This window comes from Vulpes vulpes, chromosome 12, assembly GCF_048418805.1.
Source record: "Vulpes vulpes isolate BD-2025 chromosome 12, VulVul3, whole genome shotgun sequence".
Classification (NCBI taxonomy): Eukaryota; Metazoa; Chordata; class Mammalia; order Carnivora; family Canidae; genus Vulpes; species Vulpes vulpes.
In genome coordinates this window covers 123759536-123786894 of record NC_132791.1, presented here as the reverse complement: position 1 = coordinate 123786894, position 27359 = coordinate 123759536, and the positions used below count along the sequence as shown (strand labels likewise).

Genomic DNA, 27359 nt, shown 5'->3' with positions numbered 1-27359 from the left:
AAAGAAAGAAATTTCAGTATGTATCATCTTCACTGCATCCATTGAAGACTTCATGTCCATTATTTGGTGGTCATGCCCTTGAGTCTACCACAAGATGTCTCTCAACAATCCTGTTCCTCTTCTTTCTCAGGTAATCTACCCATTAGAACAATCCATCCTCCACATTGATTGCTACATTATTTTTATAAAGCCATACTTGATCATGTTATAGTCCTGTTTCCAAATCTTCAAAGCCCAATGTCTACAGACACTCCCTATCATCTTGCAATTTATTTAAAGCCCTTTACAACTTAATTTCCTCTGTAATCTTCTGGCTACATCTCTCAGGATTTCTGAACCTATACTCCAAAGTTTAGGTTCAGGTCTGCCATGTACATTCTATTCACATTCAGTTCCCTCTGGAAAGATGAACTTTGCAGTCTCTAACCACTTTTAATCTTTTCAACTCCAAAATTCAATTTACTATTCAAGATCCAGCTTAAATTTAGAAAGGTTTCCCCAACACCTGCCTTTATCCAAAGAAATTAATCACCTCTTCTGTGTTCCCAAAGTACTTAGCTTGCATCAACAGATTGGTAATTTATTACAATACACACATTCATATACACAGTTATCTTTTCCCTCTAAATTGTGACCATATCTTATATTTATCTCTATAAACTCAGCATACTACTGGGTACAAAAACAGATATTCCATAAATGATACTGAGTGAAGAAACAAATGATCACCTTGTGTTGCCACTCAGTAGCTTCCTCTTCCTTTTTCTTCTTGGCTTCTTCTAGAAGTGCAATCTTGGCAGTGAATTCAGCAAGTTCTGCTGCCTAAAATAAAGAATATGATTACCAATACTTAAAAAAAATACATTTCTAAAATTAACACTCTGTCAACAAAGCTTTAATGTACATCCTTGGGCTGTTTTATATGTTTCTCTTTTAGACAGTCTTTTATTTTAAAAAGGGTAATATTTAAGATCATAAATATTTATAGTAGGTCTTATGAACTAGTAAGCAAAGTGAGAGCAGTTTTATTATTTAATAGACAAGTAGGTCTTCCAGTTTCATAGCAGGAACTTAAATGTGCAACTCAGGTGCTATTTTTTAACTTTGATCAATAAAGTACTTGCTAAAGCCTACAAAAGAAAAAAATGCAATGTATATAATGCTTTCTAGTTTAAAGAGCATGTTATCAAATAGTCTCACTGGATTCCCCAACAATCCTATTTGGTGCCTTTACTCCCTTTTTCAAAGGGAAGGATCTGAAGCTCAAAGACTCAAGGACATGTAGCAAGTAAAATGTCTGAGCTAATATTTAATTCCAGGATCTTTTAAATGTCATGCCTACTCAATACTTGCAATTTCAATAAACAAACAAAAACATTCAATAAATTATGGCCTACAGTTATCTTCTAAGAAGGAATGAGAACATAGTGTCAATTTATCTAAAAAAAAAAAAAAAAAAAAAAAAAAAACCAAACAAAAAAACAAACCACATTACTGGCTTATGCAAAGTTTAAGTCAATCTGAAATCTTTTGTTAGCAATAGGCTCCATTTATATTTTAATGTCTTTATTTTTAGGTGATTTTTTTTTTTTTAAGGCCGAAATAAAACTTTTAGGTTTATTTCTACACTTTGTAGCTTTGGTTTGCCTTCCAGATGTTAATATACTGAATTTTACAAGGTTTGTTTCATCATGCTTTTGTCTCAATTGTTCTTTTTTCTGAAACAGAACTAAGACAGGTTCCTGACCAGTTGTTCCTGATTCTTCATCTGATCGGCAGCTTGTTTTGCGATAGCAGACTTGGCTTCTTCAGCAGCTCGACGTTCCTTTTCAAGCCTTTCTGCTTCTTCCTTTGCTCGTTTTCGTTCCTGGTCCAGTTCTAGAGCTTTCCGAGTCTGTTCTTCTAGTTCTGTCAAATATATGTACACCGCCCACCCCCCCACCAAACAGCGGTTAATTCCAATTATCCTCATTATCGAAAGAAGCCAAAATGGTAATGAAGAATCTAATCTAAAATTAGAACATCTGCAAATAAATATATATACTTTGTTTTAACTTGGCAAAAGCCTAATAATTTTTTAAAGTACTATACAAAAAATTTGAAGAAATGAAAATTCTTTGTAATTCAATGTATAGCATAGGCTAGAAGTACATCTTTAGTTTTAAAAAAAATAATATCTCCAAAGTTTTGACCTACACAACTTGCCATCTATTTCAAAACTCTATAAAACAATACACTTTAAAACTTATGAAATTTTTTTACTTTACTAAGTATCAGATAAGGAAACTGAAGACATTAAGACTGAAAACGATACTGATTTAAAACAGAAATTTTGATGTGAATCCTATCAATTATCAATTATTAAAATTTTTTGAATTATTGGTACATATTCATTCTTCAGGTATGAAGACAAGATAATATTTGGAGATAAGTGACATGAATTTTAATCTTTCAGTATACAGATCATAAAGTTAAGTGTTTTCTTATTTGATGAGTGAGAAAAAAACATTATCAGTACAAAGCCAAAAATTTTTATGTAAGTTTAAAAGTACTACTTTTAAACATTATTCTGACAACTCTTGTTTAAAAACAAGGACATTTTGGGACACAAAACAACAGAAATTTGTCTGTTTAAGAGGGTGCAATGTCCTATAAATAATGATTCTCCCTCTTTGTATACTCCCCAAAGGAGGAACAACTACAAATCTGTATGTTGTGAGGTTTGAAAGCTAATTGTAACACACACACTTCTTTTCACCATTCTTAATTTTGTTGGTCCTGGTCAGAATTAATTTAGGTAATTGCAGTTAAGACTTGGGAGGTTTGGAGAGGGGCAGGAAGAGAAATGACTGGTTAAAGTTTAAATTCTTGATAAAATAATGTAAAAATTTTATGTGGCTATCTGGCTATACAGATGAAATGTATATAACATTGGATATTGCCAAGTCTAAGCTCTAGGACTGTTCATTTTAGAATTTGCCTTCTAAAACTGGGACATCAAGCTAACTTATCAAACTTTTCTTAGAACCATTCTTTCCATCTAGTTGATTGATATATAAAGCACACAAAACTCATTGTTGTATCATTCATCTAAACCAGCAAACTAAAGAAAATAAAAACAATGCATTTTCTCTCGGAACAAAAATTCCTTCTGTACTATGAAAGAGGAAAATAATAAGTTTGGGTTTTAAAGTTAAATTTTAAATTAAATATTTCCCAATATTCATTATTTTCTGTCAGTTTTTTTCAGTAACATTTTGAAGAATATAGACAAGGCTATGGCTCTTTTGTGATCTATTAAGAATTATTCAAAAGTGTAAATTATTTTAAATGTTGAAAATAAATCAAAACTTCAAATCTAGTCTCTTCTAGAAAGGAATGTTTTGAAATGACTTCTTTCTTTCCTCCCCAGTTAAATGAGAACAGAGACTGGAAAACTATCATCCATTAACCCAATGCCTTATTTTTGTAAATAAAGTTTTACTGGAACTCATACCCTCATTTAGTTCAATATCCTCCTATGTTTATGTACAGTACACAACTGCTTTCACTATGCAAGAGCAGAGTTGATCACTGCACCAGAGACCACGTGACCTGCAAAGCCTGAAGTATTACTATCTGGCCCGTTACAGAAAAGTTTACAAATCCACATATTAGAGTATTTCTATGAAACAAACACGCCTCTAAGACCTTGGATCCCATTAGAACACCTGCAGGGAAGGATTAGCTTAAAAAGGTAAATAATATCAGTATTTTGCTTCCCTGGTTCATAGAAATCTAGGACCTATAATTTTTGAGGTCTGGCATATGGGAAGAGGGTATCAAGGAATATGGCTTCTTTTAGAAGATCAGCTCTTTCAGGAAGAAAATTAAAGGTTGCAAGAATAAGCTGCTTCTTTCATTAATAGTACTGCATTGATGTAAATGGTTATGGTGTTTGGGAGTAGATCAAGGAAATTTAAGCTAATACAATTTGTGAAAGGCTCTCCTTCCCCATCAGGCTTGAGCACAAATTTGATTTCTAAAAAAAAAAAAAAAAAATTGATTTCTGACAGGTCTAAGATTTTGCAAGCCAAATGATCTCTTATGTTCCCCTGAGGGCAAAGCTTAGAAACTACATAAAGGCAAAAGAATTAGTAAAAAATACATTAAGGAACTATATCCCAAAAGGATTATAGAGTTTTCTTCCTTTTCCCAAAGATAATAGTTTATTAAGTATCACATTCTTCCTTAGGAAAAGAGTACTGTTGTTAAAAAAAAAAAAAAAAAAGCAAAGGGAAGTTCCATAGTCTTAATTCTTAGAAATCATAGAATTAAGAATGTGTGATTACCAATTACTCACTATAAAAGCAATTTTAAAATATCTGCACTACATCTAAGCAATGGAGTATTACACCACCATACCAAAACAAAGTAAGGAAGATCTCTTGGAGTGTATGCATATGATGTTTAAGAGTGTATTAGCTGAAAACAGCAAAGTGCAAAAAAGGGTATGTGCAATACACATTTTATGTAAGAAAGAAGAATAAACAAGAATATAGGTTTGAGTGTGTATTTATTTTGTATACAAAAAAATAGATATTCAAAAATCCCAGCAGAATGGAACAGAGGTGGAGCAGAGTGCAGCAGCCTGAGGCCTGCAGCTGAACAAGGCTGAGAAGACAGAGATGCAGACTGAGGTACTACCTTAAGGCACCCAAGGCTTGAGAAGCCAAGACAGTTAAAAGGAGTAAATAGAAAAGTAAGCTCTAAAATCTTCATGCTATTTCCTCTCAAGATGTTTGCCAACTCCTAAAATGTACACATATGGGGGTAGAAAACTAAGGAGACAAGCAAAAAACAGCTATGATAGGCTAAAGAGCTGAGCACAAAGATCAACACTCTCTTGCAGCCAGGAGTCAGAGGCTGGTGTTCAGGGCCCTCTAAGACAGAAGGACTCCAGGAAATAAGCAGTCCCTCAGAAGACCCTCACAAAGGGCTACAGACTAGCAGGGAGGGAAAAACCAGCAAAGTCTGAAACCCTGCTCAATTCCACCCATGATCTGCTCATATTCTGCCTGTCAAAATTAAATCCTCTCTAAAGGAAAAGAACATCATCCAAAGTCTCCCTAATGTTTCATATTCAATGTTAGGCATGCAACCAAAATTACCAAGTATACTAGGAAGATGGGACCAAATGACCCCCTCCAACATCCTTAGGACCCCACAAAAGAAAAAGAGACTAGTGTAAGGGCCCAAAGATTATTCAGATATTGCAGTTAGCAATGTAAGGATATTAACATAAATATAATAGATACTGCTTATCTAGGAAAGCTGAAGAATAAGCAAAGCATGAAGAAAGATAACAAAGCCTAGAGGAACACTGACAATCCTGAAGAAGCAGATCTTCAGGCATCTTATAAACCCTCTACAAGATACCAAGGGCCAGAGTCCCCTTTATAATTATGGAAATCCAAGTTATCAATATTTTCCTTATGGTTATGGTATTTTCTAGAAACTTCATTCTCCTTTCAACATTTAGGTCCACAATCCATAGCCCCCATAAAGAAACAGATAAAATTCGGGAGGTCATTGACAGGGACCCAGATAACACTACTTACTCATTTATTTTGGCAAAACCTTGAGCAAGTAGAGTCATGTATTGAAGTGTCATCCTCCTAAAAGATAAAATGTTTATAACCACCAAACAATCAGTAAAGCTGCAAATGTGGAAGAACATGTGAAGCTCCTTCAGTGACTTAAAATAAAGGTTAAGGAAAGAAAATCTGAAAGGCTAGACTTGTAGAAGCTGGGGGGAATCCATAGAAAAGCTAGAAATAAATGCCAATGTGGAAGATAAATCAGAGTTCTGGAACTTGTCACCACATTCAGCCACTGTTCCCACATCCTCAATACACAGAAGTGTGCAGCAAGGACATCCCAATAGCTAATAACCCTCATCTTTTAGACTATCCATCTCCAGAACTTCCTTTCCAGAAGCTCTCTATTCAGAAGAGAATTATGAATAGAAGATGGGAGGAAGGGAAAAGTACAATTAATATGGCAAAAAGAGAAATTACCAACCCAGGAACGATCTAGGATGTGCATCACCTTGCAATACCACAGAAGAGAGTCCATACTGTGAAATATGAAGAACATCTGGACTGAGGACTCCCAACTGAGTAGTCCAGTCTTAGCAGATACATAATAAGCTTTACTGGAGCTGTAGTTTGTCCTGTTATCAACTAAATGGCTCCCTATAATAACTTTTTCAAATAATTATTTTCTTCCTTTTCTCAACTTCAGATTTTATAAAAGTATGCAACATGTACCCATTAACAATGTCATTGAAGATAATGTAAAGTTTAAGTAATCCAGAGCCTAATAGCTTGCCCTTGTCTTTGAAACATGCTTCCTACTGTACACGGACATGTACTTTTCCTTGTATGCCAATTATTCATTTATGAGACTTGTCAGCTTCAAATGTTCTAGATACAACTGATAATTGAACAGTGTGGCACTGGTGATAAAATTAACAAATAGGTGAATAGAACAGAACAGTCCAGAAGAAGACCCATACACATACAGTCTTCTGGATTTGTGACAAAGGTGATGTAGTTATAGTTCAATAGACAGTCCTAGTAATAAATGGGTCTGGGTCAATTGAAAATATATATGGGAAAAAATAACCCTTGACTCCTACAAAAATCAGTTATATATGGATAGTGGACCAAAATGTGAAAAGTAAAGCAATATCAAGAAGGTAGTAAAAAAATAATAACTTCACAACCATAAGAAAAGAGTGATAAATGGAACTTAAAGAACAACTTTAAAAGACACTATTAAGAGAGAAAAAAAGGCAAACCATGGAGAGATTTTAACAATACATGAAAAGAACTATAGATCAATAAGAAAAAAAAAAAAAGAAAATCCAATTTTAAAAATAGGCAAAAGACATGGAAAAGGGTTCCTGGGTTGGTAATTTCTCTTTTTATGGATTACTTATAAGCATTTTCAAAAGTGCTTAAAATCAAATTATTAGTCATAAAGAAAATGCACTGTACTAACTGTACTCAATGGAATGGCTAAACAAAGAATACAAAAAGAAACACTGACAGTAACAAGTCATCAAAATAATGAAAATATGGAGCAATTTAACTTTCATTCACTACTGCTACCAGAATGAGCACTGATAACAATCACTTTGGAAAATGGTGGCAGTATCTACAACAAACTGTAGCCGTGTTACAGCAATTCCATTACTGGGTGCAAATACCTCCCCAAAACTAATACCTAAGTGCTACGCTTAAGAATGCTTACAGCAGCCTTAGTTTATATATAGTAGCTCCAAACTAGCACTATCCCTAATGTTTATCATCAGTAGCATGTGGTATATATACACAATAAAATATTACACAGCCATGTAAAAGAACAAACTACAGATAAGGGCATACGTTTTCAATAAAAAGAAGCCAAACAGACAAGCACATGAATTCATTTACATGTAGTTCAAAAAAAAGGCAAGACTGTTCTTAGCCATGATACCAAAAGCACAAACAAAAAAGGAAAAATAAACTGGGGCGCTTGGGTGGTACAGTCTGTTAAGCCTCTGACTCTTGGTTTCAGCTCAGGTTGTGATCTCAGGGTCATGAGACTGGGTTCCATGCTCACTGCAAAGTCTGTCTGAGATTCTCTCTTCCTCTCCCTCTCCCTCTCTCCTTCTAAAAGTAAATAAATATTTTTTAAAAAACTGGACTTCATCTAAATTTAAACCAGTAGACTTCAAAGAACACCATCATCAAAGTGAATGTAACCCACAGAATAGGAGAAAATATTTGCAAATCATATGTCTGGTATGTCATAAGACATCTGTTACCGAAATATAGAAAAAAACTCTAACATCTCAACAACAAAAAGACAACAGAGTTGAAAAATGAGAGGAAAACTGAAAATACATTTTTCCAAAGATATATACATGGCCAACAAACATATGGAAAGATGCTCAACATCATTAGCCACTCAGAAAATGCACATCAAAACCATAGTAGCACTTCACATCCACTAGGATGACCATAATCCAAAAGACTAACATTAGCCAGTGTTGGTAAGGATATATAGAGCATACAAATCATACACTGATAGTGGGATTGTAAAATGGTATAGTTATTTTAGACACCAGTTTGGCAGTTTGTTAAAAACTTAAACATAAACCTAACATATGACCCAGTTATCTACTCAAAAAGTTTATACTCAAAAGAAATAAAAACATACAAATACACAATAACCAGTACACAAACGTTCATAGCAACATATTCCCAATAGCCAAATGGTGGAAACAACCAAAATATTCACTAACTAATGAAAAGTAAAATATAGTCTATCCATAGAATGGAATATTATTCAGCCAAAGAAAAGAATGAGTATCTGATACAAGCTACAACATGAGTGAACCTCAACAACATTATGTTCCATGAAAGACAGCTACCAAAGACCACATTCTGCATGATTCCATTCACACGAAATGACCAGAACATTTAAGGCTACAGAGCTAGAAAGCAGATTAGTAGTCACCTAGGACTGGGGGAGGGAGGACTCAGAAAAAAATCTAAGTGACTTCTAATGGGTATGGGATTTCTTTTTGAGATGATATAATTGTTCAGTGGCACAACTCTGAATATACTAAGCATTAAACTGTACACTTTAAATCATTAACTGTGTGGTACTGTGACTCACATCTCAACAAAGCTATTAAAAATAAATAAGACTAAACTCTATGATGATATACAGCGGAATGGTTTAAGTCACACTTGGGGTTAAAAAAAAATGACTGGGAAAGGACACAAGGGAGGTTCCCTGAATGTTCTGTATCTTGTTCTTCTGGGTAGTCACAGGAATAAATTCACTTGGTAAAGATTCATTAAGCTTTGTACCTAAGAGATAGGTACATTACTATATGTATGTTATACTTTATAATTAATTTTCTAAAAAACTTCCCAAAAATTCTTCAAAAAATTTGAGATTTACTTCCATTCTAGAAATTAGGAACCTAAAGAAAACTGAGAGATTAAAATGATTTGCTGAAGGTCGTATTTTAATAATGATAGATTAAAGCTTAATTCCTACTGTTTAATCCTATTCATAAACAATGTAAACATAAAATGCACAAGCCCCCCAAACTCCCAACAAGACCTTTTTTTTTCCCAACAAGACCTTTTATCACACTACCATGCTTACTTCCTCCCAAACACGCAAAACAAATGATCTTTATTATCTATTAATTTTATTACTCTGTCTTTCCTCAATAAAATGTAAGCTATATGAGATCAGGGAACTTAGCTGTTCAGTATCATATCCCCAATATCTACAACAGTACCTAGTAACACTAGGTGCTTAATATGTATGCAAAATGAATGACATTACTATATTTCAACTCCGTCTTGTGGTTTCTTGTTTGATATTTACTTGAACAGTTAAGTGAATGCAAGACTGGCTCTGTTGTATCTCAAATATACCTTCAGAGATGGTTTAAAATGATAAAAAATAAATAACTGAATTATGGAAATATAAATGGTAGAATGGTTCTATTTAATGATTTAAAATTCATTTCCAATAGTAATGACTTTAAAAATTAAAAATAAAATAACAATAATGAAGTATAGAAAAGTTTCTTCTCAAAAACTTACAGGTTTATCTACTAAATATTATGACTTAGATATGAGCAGAGTTACTGCATTTTGAGTAAGGATTTAGCATAAATTACAAGACAAACATGAAGATTTTAGGACAGCCTGGGAAAGCTTTATTTTAGGGGGAAAAAAAACCCAAGAAACAAATTAGATGTCCTTTGCCATAAGATGACTGATTTGAAATTGTCTTGATAGGGATACTCTACATTCTTTCTTATGTTCTATCTTCCTTATATTCTTTAGTGCTTCTTGACTTGAGCAGTTTTCTGCGTGTAAATCATTAATATTTTTATTATACATCCTAAATAAACAAGATCAAAAGGTTTAATAAGTACCTATTCTCTTAGAAAAATATATATGCAAATTTAAAAGTTCTATTGTTCAATTTTTTCTTTAAAATCACACCAGTATCATAAATTTCTTTAAACATATTTTTAAAAAACACACATTGTATTTTTACAGCATTCTTCCTCTAAAGTATTGCTCACAGTATTCACATGGCACATAGTGCACATTAACTCACTTTATTTATATTTTTATGAATACATCTTATTTCTGTCAACCACACAGATTTCATTCCCATGCATGCTACTTATTTGTATTCCTAAAATATTGCACAAGGTAGTCACCTCATAAAGGTCTACTTTAACTGATGAAAAGGCATCTAGAGTAGTAGAAAGAGTATGAAGTTGGAATTCAGAAGAATAAGTTCTGCCCTTGTCTTATGGTCTGTAAGCAAGTCTGTTTAATATCTCTGAACTAAATAGTTTTGTAGATCTTTTCTAGCTCTGAGAAGTGAAGCTTCTAACAAGCAGATTAAAGCATAGGTTTTTTTCTATTTCTGCTCTTAGAAATATGATTTCCAATTCTCTTGGAATTAGAATAATCAATTAATTTGTGGATTAAGAGCAATCTCTGTGACTTCCTCCTCTAGTTACACATTTGCAAATTATTCTCCCCATTGCTCAAGAGGATCTCCCCACCATGGTAGCCTGATATAAGGAATGAAAATAATCTTAAATAAGGTTATTTAATAAACTTTAAGGTTATTATTCTACCTAGAATAAAAAAACTAATGGTTGGTTCTACCAGTTGTCAGGAAAGCAGATGTTAATTCTAGTTTTATAAATAGTATATATTTCATATTACATCCCCCACCAAATTCTACTGCTTATGAATGGGGAAAAAAATCTTACTTTGCTCAATACCTTTTTTGTTTCTTCTGTTCTTCCAACTAATTGTTGTTTGAAAGTAGCATATTCTAGAGTTATTTTTTTTTTAATTTTTTTTTTTAATTTATTTATGATAGTCACAGAGAGATAGAGAGAGAGGCAGAGACACAGGCAGGGGGAGAAGCAGGCTCCATGCACCGGGAGCCCGACGTGGGACTCGATCCCGGGTCTCCAGGATCGTGCCCTGGGCCAAAGGCAGGCGCCAAACCTCTGCGCCACCCAGGGATCCCTCTAGAGTTATTTAATATAAACTACTCGCTAAATCTAATGTATCCTTTCTATACACTGTAGCATTTTGGTTACATTCTGCACAGGAAGTGGGTTTTTCCCAAGGTATTACCAAAACCAAGCTCACATCTATGTGTTGTGTATTTTTTTAATATCCTGAAAAAAAATTTAGATTGAGTTCCAAAAGTTAATTATAGTCAGACTAGCTTAAAATGCCTTAAGGTGCTCAGATGCCTTAAAGTACTTAAATATCCATAAAGCATCAAATAGAATGGCTTTTGTTTAAATGCTAGCAAGTACTGAAAATATGTGTTTATGGAACCCTGAACCGTAAGTCATTTCTGACATATAATAAGGGTGTATGTGAAAACACCTACATTTTTAAGTGAAAGAGAAACCAGCACATGAGCACTGTATGTGCCTCAGCTAAACACGTTTATGATGTGATCCCATTATGTATTAAAATGATAATTATGTGTAATTATTCTACAAGACAGATGAGGTTTATGAGCAGTAAGGAAATACTGGACAAGACAGCAGTGAATCCAGTGCCAAAAAAGGAAGCCACTACCTTTCTGGGCTTTCACCGTCTGTTCTTCAATTTGCCGCAGCCGCTCCATCAGCTCCTCCTTTTCCCGTTCTATCCTTTCTTTCTCCTTTTCTGCTATCTCCCTTTTCTTCTTTTCATTCTCTAGTTGTGCCCTGAAGAGGAATTAGAATTACTGTTATAAACAAATATGCAGAAATATTTACATGAAACCTAAGAACTGTGAGTACACCAAGAAGAAACTAAGTATAAATATTTTAAGAGTCTTCATTATATTCAGCTGAGCTTAAAAAACAGCCAACAACAACAACAACAACAACAACAACAAAAACCCCATGGAGTTAAAAACATCAGACTGCCCTGTTACATGCACACATACTGGAATATAATGCATTTCTTTCTGTGGGGTCACAGAAAATGTCTAGGATATTAAAAGGGGCAGCTGGGTGGCTCAGTCTGTTAAGCATCTGCCTTTGGCTTAGGTCATGATCCTAAGTTGGCTTCTCTTTCTCCACCTTTCCCCCCATTCGTATTCATGCTCTCTAACATAAATAAAATCTTTAAAAAAAGGTATTAAAAATTTAGCCATTTTGGAAAGATTTTCAAGGGACAAATTTACAAAACAGCTAGGAAAGTAATATTGTCAAATACATCCCTGTGTGCAAAGCATGTTTTTGATGCAGACTTGTATGTGAGGAAAAATTAGGAGATTTATCACTGCAATTGCATACTCAATGAATTCTGACACGTTACAGGCCACCACAAAAACAGTTAACTGAACAGTTCCCCTTGAGAGAAATAAGAAAAGCTTGATAGCACACAGGTTATTTTACTTTTAATAGTTTAAGTAAAATAACCTGGGAGGGCAACAATTTTCAATCATTAACATGAATTAACACACTTTTCATTCATAAAGTAGTACCAACTTATGCTTAGATAGAAATGGTAAATCAGTTTTATCTCCTCTGACAACTCCATTAGAATGACAGTAGGTGTCCAATACTGCTTAAGACAGATCATCCTGAGTGAAAGACCACCTCCTTCACTCTGCTGCATCTGCCAGGGGCCTAATGAGACTATTTCTCTTAAACACATCCCACTCACTCATCACACAACTACTGAGAGACTACCATGGATCAATCAGACTTCATGTGAAGGTCAGAAATATAAAGATGAATTAGATGAAGTACTACCAGATAATACTATTTCATAAATTTAATCAATATTTATTTTAATGGGAATAGTTTCTTTTTTAGTGTAAAAAAATCAATTATTTCATCTCTGATATATATCTGACTACATCTAAATATTCTCAAAAAGGACATCACTGCCATTTGGTGTCAATTCTGAATTTCAGGTACAAAACCCTGTAATTTCTCAACTTCCAGTCTCTGATAAACTCATCAGCAAAGTTTTACTAATGAAGTTTTTTTCCCTTACTCTATACACCTAAATTTCAAACTTCCCACAGTTCCTAGATATTCATCTGTCCCCACCACAGAAAGAGACTCCAACTTTGGGGCAACAGCTAAAACAGACAGCTAATGGTGACCTAGTACACCAAGCCAAAACCTGAACTGTAAGGGTTTCTCCTCTAAGTCTGAAGCCCACTTCTAACTTTCAAGTCTTAGTAAAGCCCCCCTTTCCCCATGAAGCCTCTTTTGATTAAGCTAAGAGAAATTTAAGTTTTTATTTAGAGTCTCGGTTTGGAAACACTCATTTGACCAAGTTATTCTAGTTTAAGAGCATAAATAGCATATTGATAAACTATCAATTCTCTGGACTAACATGCAGAAAATAAAATATTTAGAATACCTTACTTTTTAAAGACTATCAGATGAACTCCATTACATTTTTTTTTTAAGATTTTATTTATTAATTTGAGAGAGAGCAAGGGAGCACAAGCAGGGGGAGCAGCAGAGGCAGAGGGAGAAGCAAACACGGAGCAGGGAGCCTGATGCAGGGTTTGATCCCAGACCCGAGCCAAAGGCAGACACTTCATCAACTGAGCCATCCAGGTACCCTTCGATTACATTTTTCTTAAGTGAAAATTAAGAGCTAATTTATATTCAGCTTCTACTCAGACTATACATTAATAATATTAAAAATTATTATACTAGGTACTATTTATTAAGCACGAGGTACTTTGCCAAATGTCTGTATACCACTGTCAGTATTTCTCACAGAAATCTTTGCAACCTTGAGGCTGGGTCCTACTGACACAGGCAGCCAGTTATGATTGGCTACATATCAGTATGTGGGTATCTGAGTCTAAATTGTCTCCATTTAAAAAAAATGTTTTAAGATTTTATTTATTTTTCATGAAAGACAGAGAGAGAGAGAGGCAGAAACAGGCAGAGAGAGAAGCAGGCTCCGTGCAGGGAGCCCGATGTGGGACTCGATTCAAGGATCATGCCCTGGGCAAAAGGCAGAGGCTCAACCGCTGAGCCACCCAGGCATCCCAACTGTCTCCATTTTTAAATGTGGTAACAATTTTAGCTACTATAAAACATGTTCAGGAATTACAGAATGAGTTAGCATTTAACTTGGATGTAAATAACTGAGAGCGTAGACTGCAGAGGCCACAACCCCTGGTATATAATGTCCATTTCAATGCCAAAACCCCAAAGTTATGGGAGTTAAGGGGCAGAGAGTATGGCCACACATCCCAAGGTACTGTAGGGAAAGAGGTCCCTCGCTGACCAGCTACTATTCTTGCCTGAGAGCTTCCAGCAGTACAGCTCTGAGCATTCCCCAAGTATTTTTGCTGGCTGCTCTGCCAATGGGCTTGACCAAAACTGTTTCCACATATACAGTTGTCATTTTTCTCTTTCTGAACTATAAAACAGGGAATAAATGAAAACTTAGCATGCCATTTCTGAAAGACCTGCCATACCCCCATGTGGCTAGACTAATATAAAATATCCTTAGATGTTCAAATGAATTAAATAGCTACTAAACTCCTACAGTGTACAAGGCAGTCAATAAATGTCTGCTAATGAAAGATTGTAAAATTTATTCAAGACAGAAACCATGGGATTGTTATTGTGGGAGAAAAGAAACTTAAAGTCTTTCACTTTCATCTAAGCTTTAGAGTAACTCAATACAGCACCATCACCAAATGGTACTTATTAATCATACTACATATACTAGAAGCCATACAGCACTCTCCTCTACATGTGAGAAATAAAGGACAAATCGGGGGCCTGGGTGGCTCAGTTATTTAAGTGTCTGCCTTCGATTCAGGTCATGATCCTCTGGTCCTGGGATGGAGCCCTGCATGGGGCTCCCTGGTCAGCAGGGAGTCTGCTTCTCCCTCTGATTGTGCTGTCTCTCAAATAAATAAAATCTTAAAAAAAAAAAAAAGACAAATGGAAAAATATATTTAATAATGTAAATAATACAGCAACACTACACATAAGCAGAACAGCTGGACATTTTATGGAGTGATGAGTATGGAATGATTTTTTTTAACTTGTAACAGGAGATCTTAGAGATGGGCCGTGATGAAAAGGGAAGGGAGAAAGAGAGAATGAGGATAAGTGTGAATGTGCATAGAAGAAAGAAGGAAAAAAAAACTTGTCTTTGAGAGAGACAGAAAGGCTACGATGGGTATGAATATACAGAAAGTAAAGCACAATAAAGAACTACTTTAACGAGCATGGAAGACTAGAATCACAACATGATCCTAAGCCACATGAGAGCAGTAAAAAATGAGTGATCCCAGTCAATTCAATATAGTATCTTTAATGATGGGGTAGGAATTACTAGAAAGTTTCATGCCTATATAAAAAATGTCTAGTGATGCAGTACACTAAGGCACAGCCTCTAAGGCAGACAACCTGAGGAGAGCTATCTCAATTACACAGAGTATTTAAGAAAGAAACAACTATGACAAAAACCCACATCATTAAACACAAACATTATGTGTTTAGTAGCAAATTTTATCCAGCAGAGCATCCACTTAATTCTTGGATTCATATCATGTTATTTCCTGTACATTTGAAATATAAGTTTAAATATGTTTATGGCCCTTCTGTTTTATTTAGGATCTACTCTATTTCTCAGAGGACTGTGTTATTCTACACTACAAAGATTTCCTCAATAAAAGTTAACTGTAGGTTGGTCTCTAAATTTTTTCAAATAAAATAAAAAGTCCAAATCAATCTAGAATCAAATTTGGGAATTATGCTGCTGGACCCAGTAATCTGGTTCCAGGGTCAATAATAGGCTTTCATTCAGCGTCTTTCCATTTTCAAAACTCTAATATATATTTAATAGTATCTTTTTTCAAAAGTCTAAGTGAACCTGGTTAAAGAGAAAAATCAGTGTTATTGGCAGGGGTACTGGTGTTGCTCTGTACAGTTGACTTTTCACTTGAGTTCTGCAGTGTCATTAACATTGTTTTAAAGCAAAATATCCAGCTGGGTGCCTGGGTGGCTCAGTTGTTTGAGTGTCCAACTCTTGATTTCAGCTCCGGTCATTTCAGGGTCACGAGATTAAGCCCCACATCAGGCTCCACACTCAGCACAGAGTTGGCATGTCCCTCCCCGCCCCCCCCATTTGTGCATGTGTTCTCTCTCTCTCTCTCAAATAAATAAATACATAAAATCTGTTTTAAAAAATAAAGCAAAAGTTTTACTCAGCAATTATTACCCACAAGCAAAACAAACTTGGAAAATTCCAAATGTATACAGTACACAAACCAATGTCAGTGAAAAGCAAGCATGTTAAAAAAACAAACACATCTATGAATTCATGAAAGCTACTTTCTTAGAAATAACTCAAAGATTTCTAATTTGAAAAGTATATATACTCATTTTAAAAGAGAATAAGGCTAATATTCAATTTTAGTACAATGAAAACAATATAAAAACGTAAACTCAGAGTATGTCAAAGAAACAGGCATTCTTAAATTTTAGACCACCTACTTGATTAAGAATCAATGCCTTAAATTCCTCACCTTTCCAACTGCTTTTGATGTTTCTCCTCCCTCGCCTGAGCCTTCATCTGCTGCACTTCAATAGTATCAGGCTTCCTTCTTCGCATGTAGAGTTCATGGTTTCCCATACATAAAGCCAAAATCCGCTTATTGATTCTCAAACGAGGTGCATAAAAAACAAAATCCTAAACATAAAGTTTCTGAATTTAAAATCTTCCTGAAGGATAGTACCTCACAATAATCTGTACTAAATTTTAGTATGTGGTATGAATTCTAATGTCATATTACACACAGTTTAAAAATCATAAATTTCCCAACTCCTAGCAAATATGCCATATTTGTACATAATTGTGAAATTTATCAACAAACAAGTGTTTTTAACTGCTTCTTAGGAATAGTGATTATTTTCAATTACCTCCTTATAATAAACATCACATACCTTATAGTTGAATCTCAGTTAAAATATTTACATGTTATAAAAAAGATAAAAACCTTGTATTTTTATTAACACACATCATTTTATCAGCAGTAAAGTAAAACTATGGAAAGGGAATGTTTCTCAGGAGCAAATCAATAAATGAAAAATGCTACTCTTCAAATGGTATCACAGCAAAGTGGCAGAAATTTAAAAAGAGTTAACACAGAAAACAAAATAATTTTACTTACAGGTGCCTTTTTGTCGATTGGCTTTATAACAAATTTTTTGTCATTAAATGAAATATTTCTGATTTCACTCCAGGGAAAACCAATTTTAGGTGTTAACCTTAAAAAATGAGAGCATTTCTTTAATTAAAAGCAGGAAACAAAAGACAAAATTTGTAACATTTTGGGGTCAAATTAGACGAATGACTCTCCTTAAGAGCATAAAACTTTCAAATGCATTAACTTACATACTATTGACATTATCTCTTAAGGGGACATTTGATCAATTAAGTCACTCAAGACAGAATAACTATCAAAAAATTTCATAAATGAGTCATGAGCCTCGAAAGTAAAATAGCCTAGAAAACACTAAGCAACCTAGCGTATAGAACTGAGCTTCTTAGGGTTTTGTACTAGCTCTACTTAGATTCAAGCTATTACAACTATTAGTTTAAATATGTTTAAGAAGGAAGGGGGAGGAATAAAAAAATAAATAAAAAATAAAAATAAAAAAAAGAAGAGGGGGAAAAGGAAGTCTTGATAACTCTTTGTATGAATTATGAACACATTACTAAATATAAAAAAATTATTTCCTTCTCTGTTTAAATGAGTATTTGTGAATAACATTAAAAACATTGAATCTCAGTATCTTTAAAAGGATTAATTTTATGGTATGTGAATTATATCTCGTTAGAAAAAATTTTAGACATTCACATATACAAAAGTTTGGATAAATGGTAGAGCTGGATTTCCAACTTTAAGAAATACAAGTTACCCCCATCTTGCCACACTGCACATAAAGATTTAAGGAATCAAATTGGAATTTTGTTTCTGCTTTTCAATGTATTTTACTATTTCAGACTACCCATCAAATGTGTCAGTGTTATCCAATAAGAAGTGTGCAAAAAGATTATGATACCCTTGCTGGCCAAAAGGTACCTTGTTAGTCTTCTAAGAACAGAGTATGAATTTCTTCCTATTTATAGTCCTTTTAATTCTTACGCAGATTATGAACTGCAGCACAGCAAATAATTTTTCTACATAAAACTTTGTTTCTCACTATCCATGTGTTCTACTGTCCTCTACTGGCTGAGGGAACATAGTATTTAAGGTAACGCTGTACCACATTTACATGTTACTTTGAAAAATCCTAAAGCAATTTCCTCATATAATTCTCTCAACAATCTTTTGAAGTAAGCTTGGCAGTTATATGAATTTCAAAGAGTTAACAACTTGATCATGGTAACAAAGGCAATTAGTAGCAGAGCTGGTAAAAGAACCTAACTAAGCTTTTAAAGTTATACCCCATTTTGATTTTTTAAAAAATCTTTTGGAAATATAATAGATTTTAATTATTTTTAAAAAATGAATCAGTACAGTAAGACCAAAATCTCCTTTGTCCATAATCTCCAACCTCAGTGACTCCCATTCTGAGCTAATCCCCTCTCTTTCATATTCCCTATCTTTATCTGTAATCATATCTATAATGGGTAGTCCAGGAGAAATTAATTCAATAATTTTTATTTTTTTATTTTTGTTTTAATTCAATAATTTTTAAAAGAAAGAAAAGGAAAATGATTTGGTCCACAAAAATTAGTCTCCAAGTTTTTGCTTTTTAAAAATTTCAAAAGATCGTCTTCTGAATGACCTAGCATTTTAACTTGCTTTGTAATATAAATAAAAAATATCTATCAGAGCAAAATTAGTAGAATACTCTTTTGGACTTAGTATATATTGTTAGAAATGTGTATTTTATTAGATATTTGTAATAATGAAACTAAATTCTATAGCCAACCAGAATAAAGAGAAATGCATTAGAAAAAGGCATTATTGACATGGACCTAAATGCTTATGTGGTATAGCAAAGGAAGAAAGTATTAATAAGCAACTGTAGCTATCATTCCTAAAAGTATTTTAAGAGTCTGACATACTCTATATTAATACAAAAATTAATACCTGGTCAATTTCAAAACAAAATTACACTGTTCATTATGCTTAATACAGTGAAATTCTACTTTACTGATGTCTGAAAATATTCAAAACAATTCCTATAAGTGTCTTAAAAAAGATATTATGAAAATATAATAAATCATATATCAATTTGTTTCATTGCTCTTGACTTATGTCTATTAATTTCAATTAATATATTAATTTCAAGTTATATGCCATGCATAACATTTAAGGAATTATTCTTCACCTATAAAGGGAACAGATTTTAATTAATTTACTAGACAGAACTCACAAGAGATCATATAAAAGTGAATCAACATCCCATCTGAAAAATACACTGAGAAGTAGAATGCTGAAATGTTGCAAAAAATGGAGACATAAGATCTATATGGCATTAAGTAATCTTTTAAGTAGGAGGAAAAAAAAAAGTAACCAAGCCAAAAAAAGAACTTTTACAAACACAACCTAAGATTAAAGCCATATTAATCACTGATTAATGACCAGTTCACTGTAGCTAATTTACTCACTTGTCATCATGCTCATAAATATTCAGACCCAAAGCATCAACGCCTAGCCACAATTCAGTTCCCTTTTTATTTTTTATTTCAAAATAGTTGACTCCATACATTTCTAGATCTTGGGCAATCTTCAGGTATTCCATCATAGAATCTTCCCTGTTGAAATAAAGCTTACTGTAAAACATACTGAAGTAAAAGTAATGCCAAACAAATTACAAAAATACTTTGGATTAAAATTTAGCTTTATATTGACTCATATAAGTCGAATGATCTTTGGGGATAATCTGATGTACTAATAAATATTATGAAATAAAAATACTTTAAGTTGAGGAAAAACACAGCCACCCAAATACCTCAGCATTCCTCTGTGCTCTTCATGCCAGTTCTGTATTCTTTCTTCCCACTGTTCTTTTGTCAGTTTGTGTTGTTCCAAAACACTATGAGGAAAAAATAAAAATCTATGAAAATGTTTCCATGATTCAAAATTAACATTCATTTAAAAGTCTAGAATCATTCAGTATCTTAACTGTAGCAGCTGTCATAAAAATCTATATACATGATAAAATTGCAAAGAACTAATAAATATATACACATACACAAATGACTGCACGTAAAAATCGATGAAATCTGAATCAGGTTGGTGTATTTTAGCAATATCCTGATTGTGATATAGTATTCCTTATGCAAGCTGGGAGAAGGATATTCAGAATCCCTTTATTTCTTACAATTGCATATGAATCTATAATTATCTCAAAATAATAATTTCAGGATCCTGAAATTATTTTAAATAATACATGTTTTTAAGACAGTTATAAAGATAGTCTATAGGAATTCTACTGTTTCAAATGAAAAAACTACTGGGCCAAAAAAAGGAAAATGACTTTCTCATTATAAATAGAAAAATTAGAGAAGAGAGTAAAAATCAGAATTCTTGGGCCTTAATTTCTTCTTTTACTCTATGTATTTTCTTTTCTGGTGGTAAATTTAATTTTCTTAGTTTCTACAAGTAATACCTTACATAAAATTATACAAGTGGAAAGTTTTACTTTTTACCACCCTATGTCCTCCAAATAATTTTTTATATTTTTACTCTTCCAGTGTTCCTTATGCAAATGTAAGCAAACATACTTTCTCTACTACTGATATTTTAACACCAAATCAGCAAATTCAACATGCATATAATTTACCTGCTCTACACACTATAAATGATTTCAATTCTCCTTAAAACATATAGTGATAATTATACATTTTCTTTACTGGTGAATCCTCAGATCCTACTTTACTAATAGCAAAAGCTGTGGCATTAAAATATTGTTGTTTAGCTGAATAAAAATTTTACATGAAACCCAGGAGTTTTTGGCAGTATAAAGGAATCTCAGAATATAATCTTCCCTTGCACAAGTTACTCACCATGTAGAATGGATTCCTTAATGGGGTCTTAGACACACCATTAGATTCTTACTATGCACTGCTCCTTTTTCAATGTACCCTCTTTTAAGCTCTTGGCTTTTTGGGGAGTTTTGTCTTCCCCCTTAGGGCACTTAAGTTTCCACATTTTTCTTGTCTTTATACCTTCTCCTGATGCCTGGCCTCGATTGCTTACGGAAAGGAATGCAATCAGCCTTGAGACCATAATCAGTACAGACTACTACTGGTATCATGGTATTAACTAAATCTGAAGGTATGGGTTAATTAAATTGGATGCCACTAAGATAGATGTTATAGCTTTTTATATCCTGCATTTCAAATCTCGTTTATTTGTATTTTATATAATTGCCTGTACTATAAATCTGCGTGACTTGTTTGCTGGTATTCAAAAATTCCCACTTTCTTTCTTCTGTCCACATAAAGGAGTCCTTCATGCCTAAGGCTAATCTATCCAACTTGGCTTTAAACCTGTCTACTATCTGGGCCTTAAAAGGACTTCTCCCTTTCTCAGGATCGATCTATCTATCTATCCACCATCATTTATGACAGGGCGCATATCTGTTGTCCCCTGCATACATGTTTATATCATCATATATACTTCTTTGTGTTACAGAGGGGAAAGGACCACATCCATGTTGCTCACCACTAAATGCCCAGTGCCAATACTGAAGAGGTACTCAAAAATTTGTAAAGAGAATAAAGGAATTAAAATAAATCAGTTCTTTCCCATCTTTTAAAGAACAGGTCTATGAACTCATCCTTCCCTAGATTTTTCTTCTTTTTCACAACCAAACTTCTTCCAAGAGCTATCCATATTCACTATCTTTCATTTCTAAACCTCACATCCACTGCCCCTAATCCACCACAGTCTGGCTGCAATCACCAATACCATAATGAAGCTGCTTTTACTAAGGTCACTACTGTTAAACCCAAGAGACACATTAATTCTCTCTCATACTCAACCTCTTTGTTACTATTTGATGCTGCTGATCAGTCTCTCCTTAAAGCTTCCTTGTACCTTGGCTTCCATGACTAACAGTCCTCTGGTAGGGTTCTTGACTCTCTGGCCATTTTTCCTCAATTTGCTTTACGGAATCCTCTTTCCCTGTACCTAAAAATTAAGTTCCAACAAGATCTGTCTGAGGCCTTTTGCTCATTCTGTATGTACTTTCAGGTCCATCTCCTTCATACCCATAAGATAATTATCTATTTGCTGATTATTCCCAAAACTGTATCTATCGTTCAGGCTGCTCTCCAAGAGCTAGACCCACACCTACAAATAAGTATTGTTACCTCCCTCGGTTATACAGCAGATGTTTCAAACACAACAGATTCAAAACAGAGTCTTCCTCCTGTAAAACATATTCCTTTTCCCCATACCTTGGCAAAAAGGTATCACCAACTACCCAGATGCCCACGTCAGAAACCTAACCATAAAAACTTATTTCTATCTAGGCTCTTTTCAAAGGAGAAAGTGACACTCCCTGGTAGAGCTGGTTAACTACATCACCAGAGAGCTTAAAAGTACTGTTGGAGAAGAAATTGCTTATCTGGGCTTTTCTATACAAGAATTAAAAACACCCATCAAAATCATCAAATTGTATGCGATTTATGATCACAAAATAACCTGATTACTAATTTCCCCCTCATACTTACACAGTGAGAAAAAATGTGAATCTCATACACAGAATAAGTAAGTCACTGTGAAGGTATTTCCTCCATTCTAAATATTAGTATTCTGATTTTATGATATGCTTATGAGTAAGCTTAGATAGCTTGAAATAGCCCACCAAAGGCTACCAACTTGAAGAACACCTGACTGGACCTTCAAAATTAAAGACCAAACCCTGGGTCGTCTGGGTGGCTCAGCAGTTGAGCGTCTACCTTTGGCTCAGGGCATGGTCCCGGTCTGGGGATCTGGTTTGATATCGGGCTCCCTGTGGGGAGCCTGCTTCTCCCTCTATGTCTCTACTTCTCTCTGTGTCTCTCAGGAATAAATAACTAAAATCTTTAAAAAATAATAAATAAAAATAAAATAAAGACCAAATCCTGAAGAGCATGTGCTATCTTCCTCCTTTTTAAACAAAGTGGGTTATAGCACACATACATTTAAAAAAATTAAATTGTGCTTAAGTGTGATACCAGTATTTAAAATATTTTTTAAAAATCACATGACTATTAAAGCTAAGCCAATTACTTCATCTGGTGCTCAACCACACAGCAATCTAATCTAACATTAAAAGAACCACCATCTATGATAAACGTGAGATTAAAACATGCCTCTTCTTTTATGAATCATTAGGAAATTTTAAGGGTAATTTTGATTATATATAATATTTACCTTCTATACTGATTTAAAACCTAATCTGTATCTTTTACTAAGTAGAAGTTATATCTCAATTTTGGTATAGAACTGTGGAATCACTGTATTATACATTTGGAACTAATGTAACACTATGCCAATTATACTTTAATAAAAACTAAAAATAAATTAAAAAATTAAACCTCAACTAAAAGTAAAAACTAATGCTTATCTGAAATGAAATTCTATGGTGCCACTAATCAACTTTTAATTCAAAGCTTTAAAAAAATCTGAGACCAAGAATTTGGTGTTGGAATAATAATCAAAACTAAACATGTAGGCTAACAGGTATCTCATATTCCTGATTCTTTGGTGAAAAGTACGTATTATTTTGCCCTCTGAGAAAACTGTTATTGTAATAGTATTACAGTGTAACAGTAAACAGTGTAACATTTTTTAAAAAGATTTTATTTATTTATTCACGAGGGATACAGAGAGAGAGAGAGAGGCAGAGACACAGGCAGAGGGAGAAGCAGGCTCCACGCAGGAAGCCTGACATGGGACTCGATCCCCAGACTCCAGGATCACGCCCTGGGCTGAAGGCAGGCACTAAACCGCTGAACCACCCAGGGATCCCCAACAGTGTAACTTTTAATAATCAAATATTAAGGCTACCGTGCCTAATGATATCTTATAAAGCATATATTAACACAATACAACTTATTAATACAAAATAAACATTAATGGCTACAACCAAAGGAAACAAATAAAAGTAGACATGAAGTAGTTTTCTTACTTCATACATATTACTTCTGAAAAAGAAACTATCATCTAAGAGTTTAAATACTATAAGGAAGTAGTGCAACAGTGAAATTTTAGGTGAATAATACACAATTTTGCATTTAAAGAGATTTTAAAATTCAGAATTTGGATTAAGCGCAGTAACACCTTCTCTTCGAGTTCTAAAGATCTCCAAGTATGCTACTCTTATAAACTGAGATATTTTAAAGTAATACTTGACACTGTATTTTTTGTACCACACTTCCTAGTTAAAACTGTAAAACATTTAGTTCATGTTCTATAATCATAAACCATAAGATAGGCAGAGCAGGATTATTATTCCCATTTCACATATTCAGATACAGAGGCTCAGAGATTTCTGGTTATGCACCTAAGTTTACATATAGTAAAGGATAGAACTAATACTCAAATTCTAGGTCTTCTGCCTAATGATTTTTTTCCTATGCCATGCTATTTTAGAATGACTATTATAGAAGCAGCCATATACGGAATATGAGAGCAGAGCACTAGACTAGGGAGTCTAGAAAATGAGTTTAAAACACCCTTTAGGGTGTGCCTGGCTGGCTCAGTCAGAAAAATATGAGACTCTTGATCTTCAGGGCTGTGAATTCAGGCCCCACAGAGGGTTTAGGGATTACTTAAATAAACATAAAACAAAACAAAAACATTTTTAAAAGTTAGAAACTTAATTGTATAGAAGAGATATAGTCTGGCGCTTATTATTCTCAAAGTATTGCTGAGGCACCTATCTGCTTGTGTGAGAATTTTTACCAAGCAGCAGCAGTCACACCCTCCCCAAGCCCAAATTACCACTACTTCCATTTACTGCTTATCCTGTGGGAATGAGGAGAGGAGGCAGGAGGTTTAGGTGAGTACACCACATATAAACCTATGTAGCTACTGGATCATGACTTTTAAAAGTATATTCTCTCTGATCCAGCTAGCAACTTAAGAAAATATTTTATAATTTACAAATTTCTGAAATGTCACTCTTCAGAGAACATAAAAACATATTTCACTTACCGCTGGGGTAGGAGTCTATCATTAGCCAGGTAGCCTGGTTTATGAATCTCTTTATTATAATCTCCGTATTTGGCTTGGACAGCATAGGAAGCCAAAAGAACTGCAGTTTCTGGTGGACAATAGATCTCATCATTTAAGATAGCTTCCTTAACTTGCAAGAAGAAAAGTCTCTGGGTTATTTCTTGAATTAATTCCTCAGAAACATCTTCAGGAAAGAATTTAGCTCTAAATTTGAACTGTAAAGGATTCTCTTTTTTAACATCTTGCTGTGTCACCTGGAACAGTGATTTCAAGCATAATCAACAAAAATCACAAGTTCACATCAAACTCTTTTGAAGAAAGTAGGATGTGAAACACAAATAAGATTCTAAATCCATAAGTAAGACTCTAGTGTGCAAGACTCTAAACTTATAAAAAGGTATGTGAGAAAAAAGATTCTATGCGCTAACAAATGTCTTGACCTCATAGGTCCTGTCTTATAAAGAAACTGAAATTTCCCTTGAAAAGCTTATCCTATAGATATTCAAATCAAAGTCAAAACAGTATTCAGTTACGTCTAATAAACCTTTATTAGGTGTTTTCAAACAGGTAAAGTGAACATTTCTTTTTTCTAAAACATAAGTTAATGGTAACTTACTGAATTAAACGACATAACACCTTTAATAACTCAGAGATAATTCTAATTGTAAAAGGAGACTTGAAATTAGACTCTAAGCTTCTCTAGTACAAATTCCTGATCACAATAATTTCAAAGTAATTTAATTATTAGCTTAGTTTTATACCTATTTTACCTTTTTATTTAGTTTAAGCCATGTAGAATAACCTTTGCTGTCCACATACTGCAGTCCAAAAAACCACACCTCACGCAAACCAACTGTTTTCACCACCTTAAAAAAAGAGGTTCAATTTCAGTTCAACATTCACAGTCTAAGTAAATAATATATTTCAAAAGAATAACAAAACTACATGGGCATTATAGGTATATTTATTTGCTAGAGTTCTTTCTTAAATGGAAATATACTAATTACAAGAACATTTCTTAAAACCTACATTCAGGTTTTGTATATTATATTTTGTCTCATTTCAATCTTATTTGATCCACTTTTTTTTATTTGTTCTCACCTCCCATCATGACCCCAATAGATTAACAAGAAATATGGGAAATAGATACAAAACTATCATAATCCCACTATCCTATTTCAATGTATTCCTACAACTATACAATGAAGTAGGCAAAGCATAGTATCATTTTGGTGATAGGAGTCTCTGAGGACATTTAAAAGCCAATAATACCCCAGGTTATCCAACTGGTCATTTCATATCCACTTCTACTAGCCTTCACTCACCATCAGATATTCTGTTCTTCCCTTATTGAGCAACAAACAATTCTTGGAACATGCTCCAACTGTACCTTTCTACAGCCCTGCTCACATTTTTTCTTCTGCCTAGAATGTTTTTTCTGTATTTTTACCACCCAGTGAATAATTTATTCCTCAAGGCCCAGCTCAACTAACAAGCCTTCTGTGAATAAAGCTGTCCTACTATATAGAGAAAATTAATCACTTGATGTTCCCATAGTATTTTATCTATACTGTTACTGGAACATTTACTCTATTATAGGGGTATCAAGGGGTGCAGGGGGCCCTCTATTATCATAAAGAACTGTATGATTACTGGTGTGTCTATTTACCCTCCCTTCACTGCTTAAAACTAAGAACAGACATTACTGCCTTATTCATCTCAAAGCATGACTGGCCTGTGCCAGACACTCAAAGCATTGGAATGGCCAAAGTGGTGAGTGAGGACCCACCTAGGAATGCACCAACACTTGCAAAAGCATATTTTAAAAAAAAGTCTCTATTAAAACAAAATGAGGCAAATAAGCCAAGAGAGGTGAGAATTTATTAATATTTTAAAAGCTTTACAGAAAGATTCAACATTAATTTTTTCTTTATAAGATCTTCTCTATTTTAGAAAGAGAATGAGAAAATCTGCGAATAGGGTGAGGAGCAGAGGGGGAGGGAGAAAGAAGGGGAGACGATCTCCAACAGACTCCATGCTGAGCATGGAGCCAGACATGG

The 27359-nt window shown here is 33.9% G+C and overlaps 1 protein-coding gene across 32 annotated transcripts in view; it reads right to left on the bottom strand.

Annotated features, from left to right (window-relative positions):
• Positions 1–27359, bottom strand: part of RDX (radixin) — a 157113-nt gene that overhangs the window by 29481 nt on the left and 100273 nt on the right. For all 32 annotated transcript variants that reach the window (XM_072729851.1, XM_072729864.1, XM_072729852.1 and 29 more), the window contains 9 exons: positions 26070–26165; positions 25279–25553; positions 20078–20161; positions 19734–19880; positions 17281–17377; positions 16636–16799; positions 11697–11827; positions 1748–1908; positions 730–822 (listed from right to left, as the gene is read on the bottom strand). In XM_072729851.1, the coding sequence (XP_072585952.1) occupies positions 730–822; positions 1748–1908; positions 11697–11827; positions 16636–16799; positions 17281–17377; positions 19734–19880; positions 20078–20161; positions 25279–25553; positions 26070–26165 (1248 nt within the window). The remainder of the gene's footprint in view (positions 1–729; positions 823–1747; positions 1909–11696; positions 11828–16635; positions 16800–17280; positions 17378–19733; positions 19881–20077; positions 20162–25278; positions 25554–26069; positions 26166–27359) is intronic.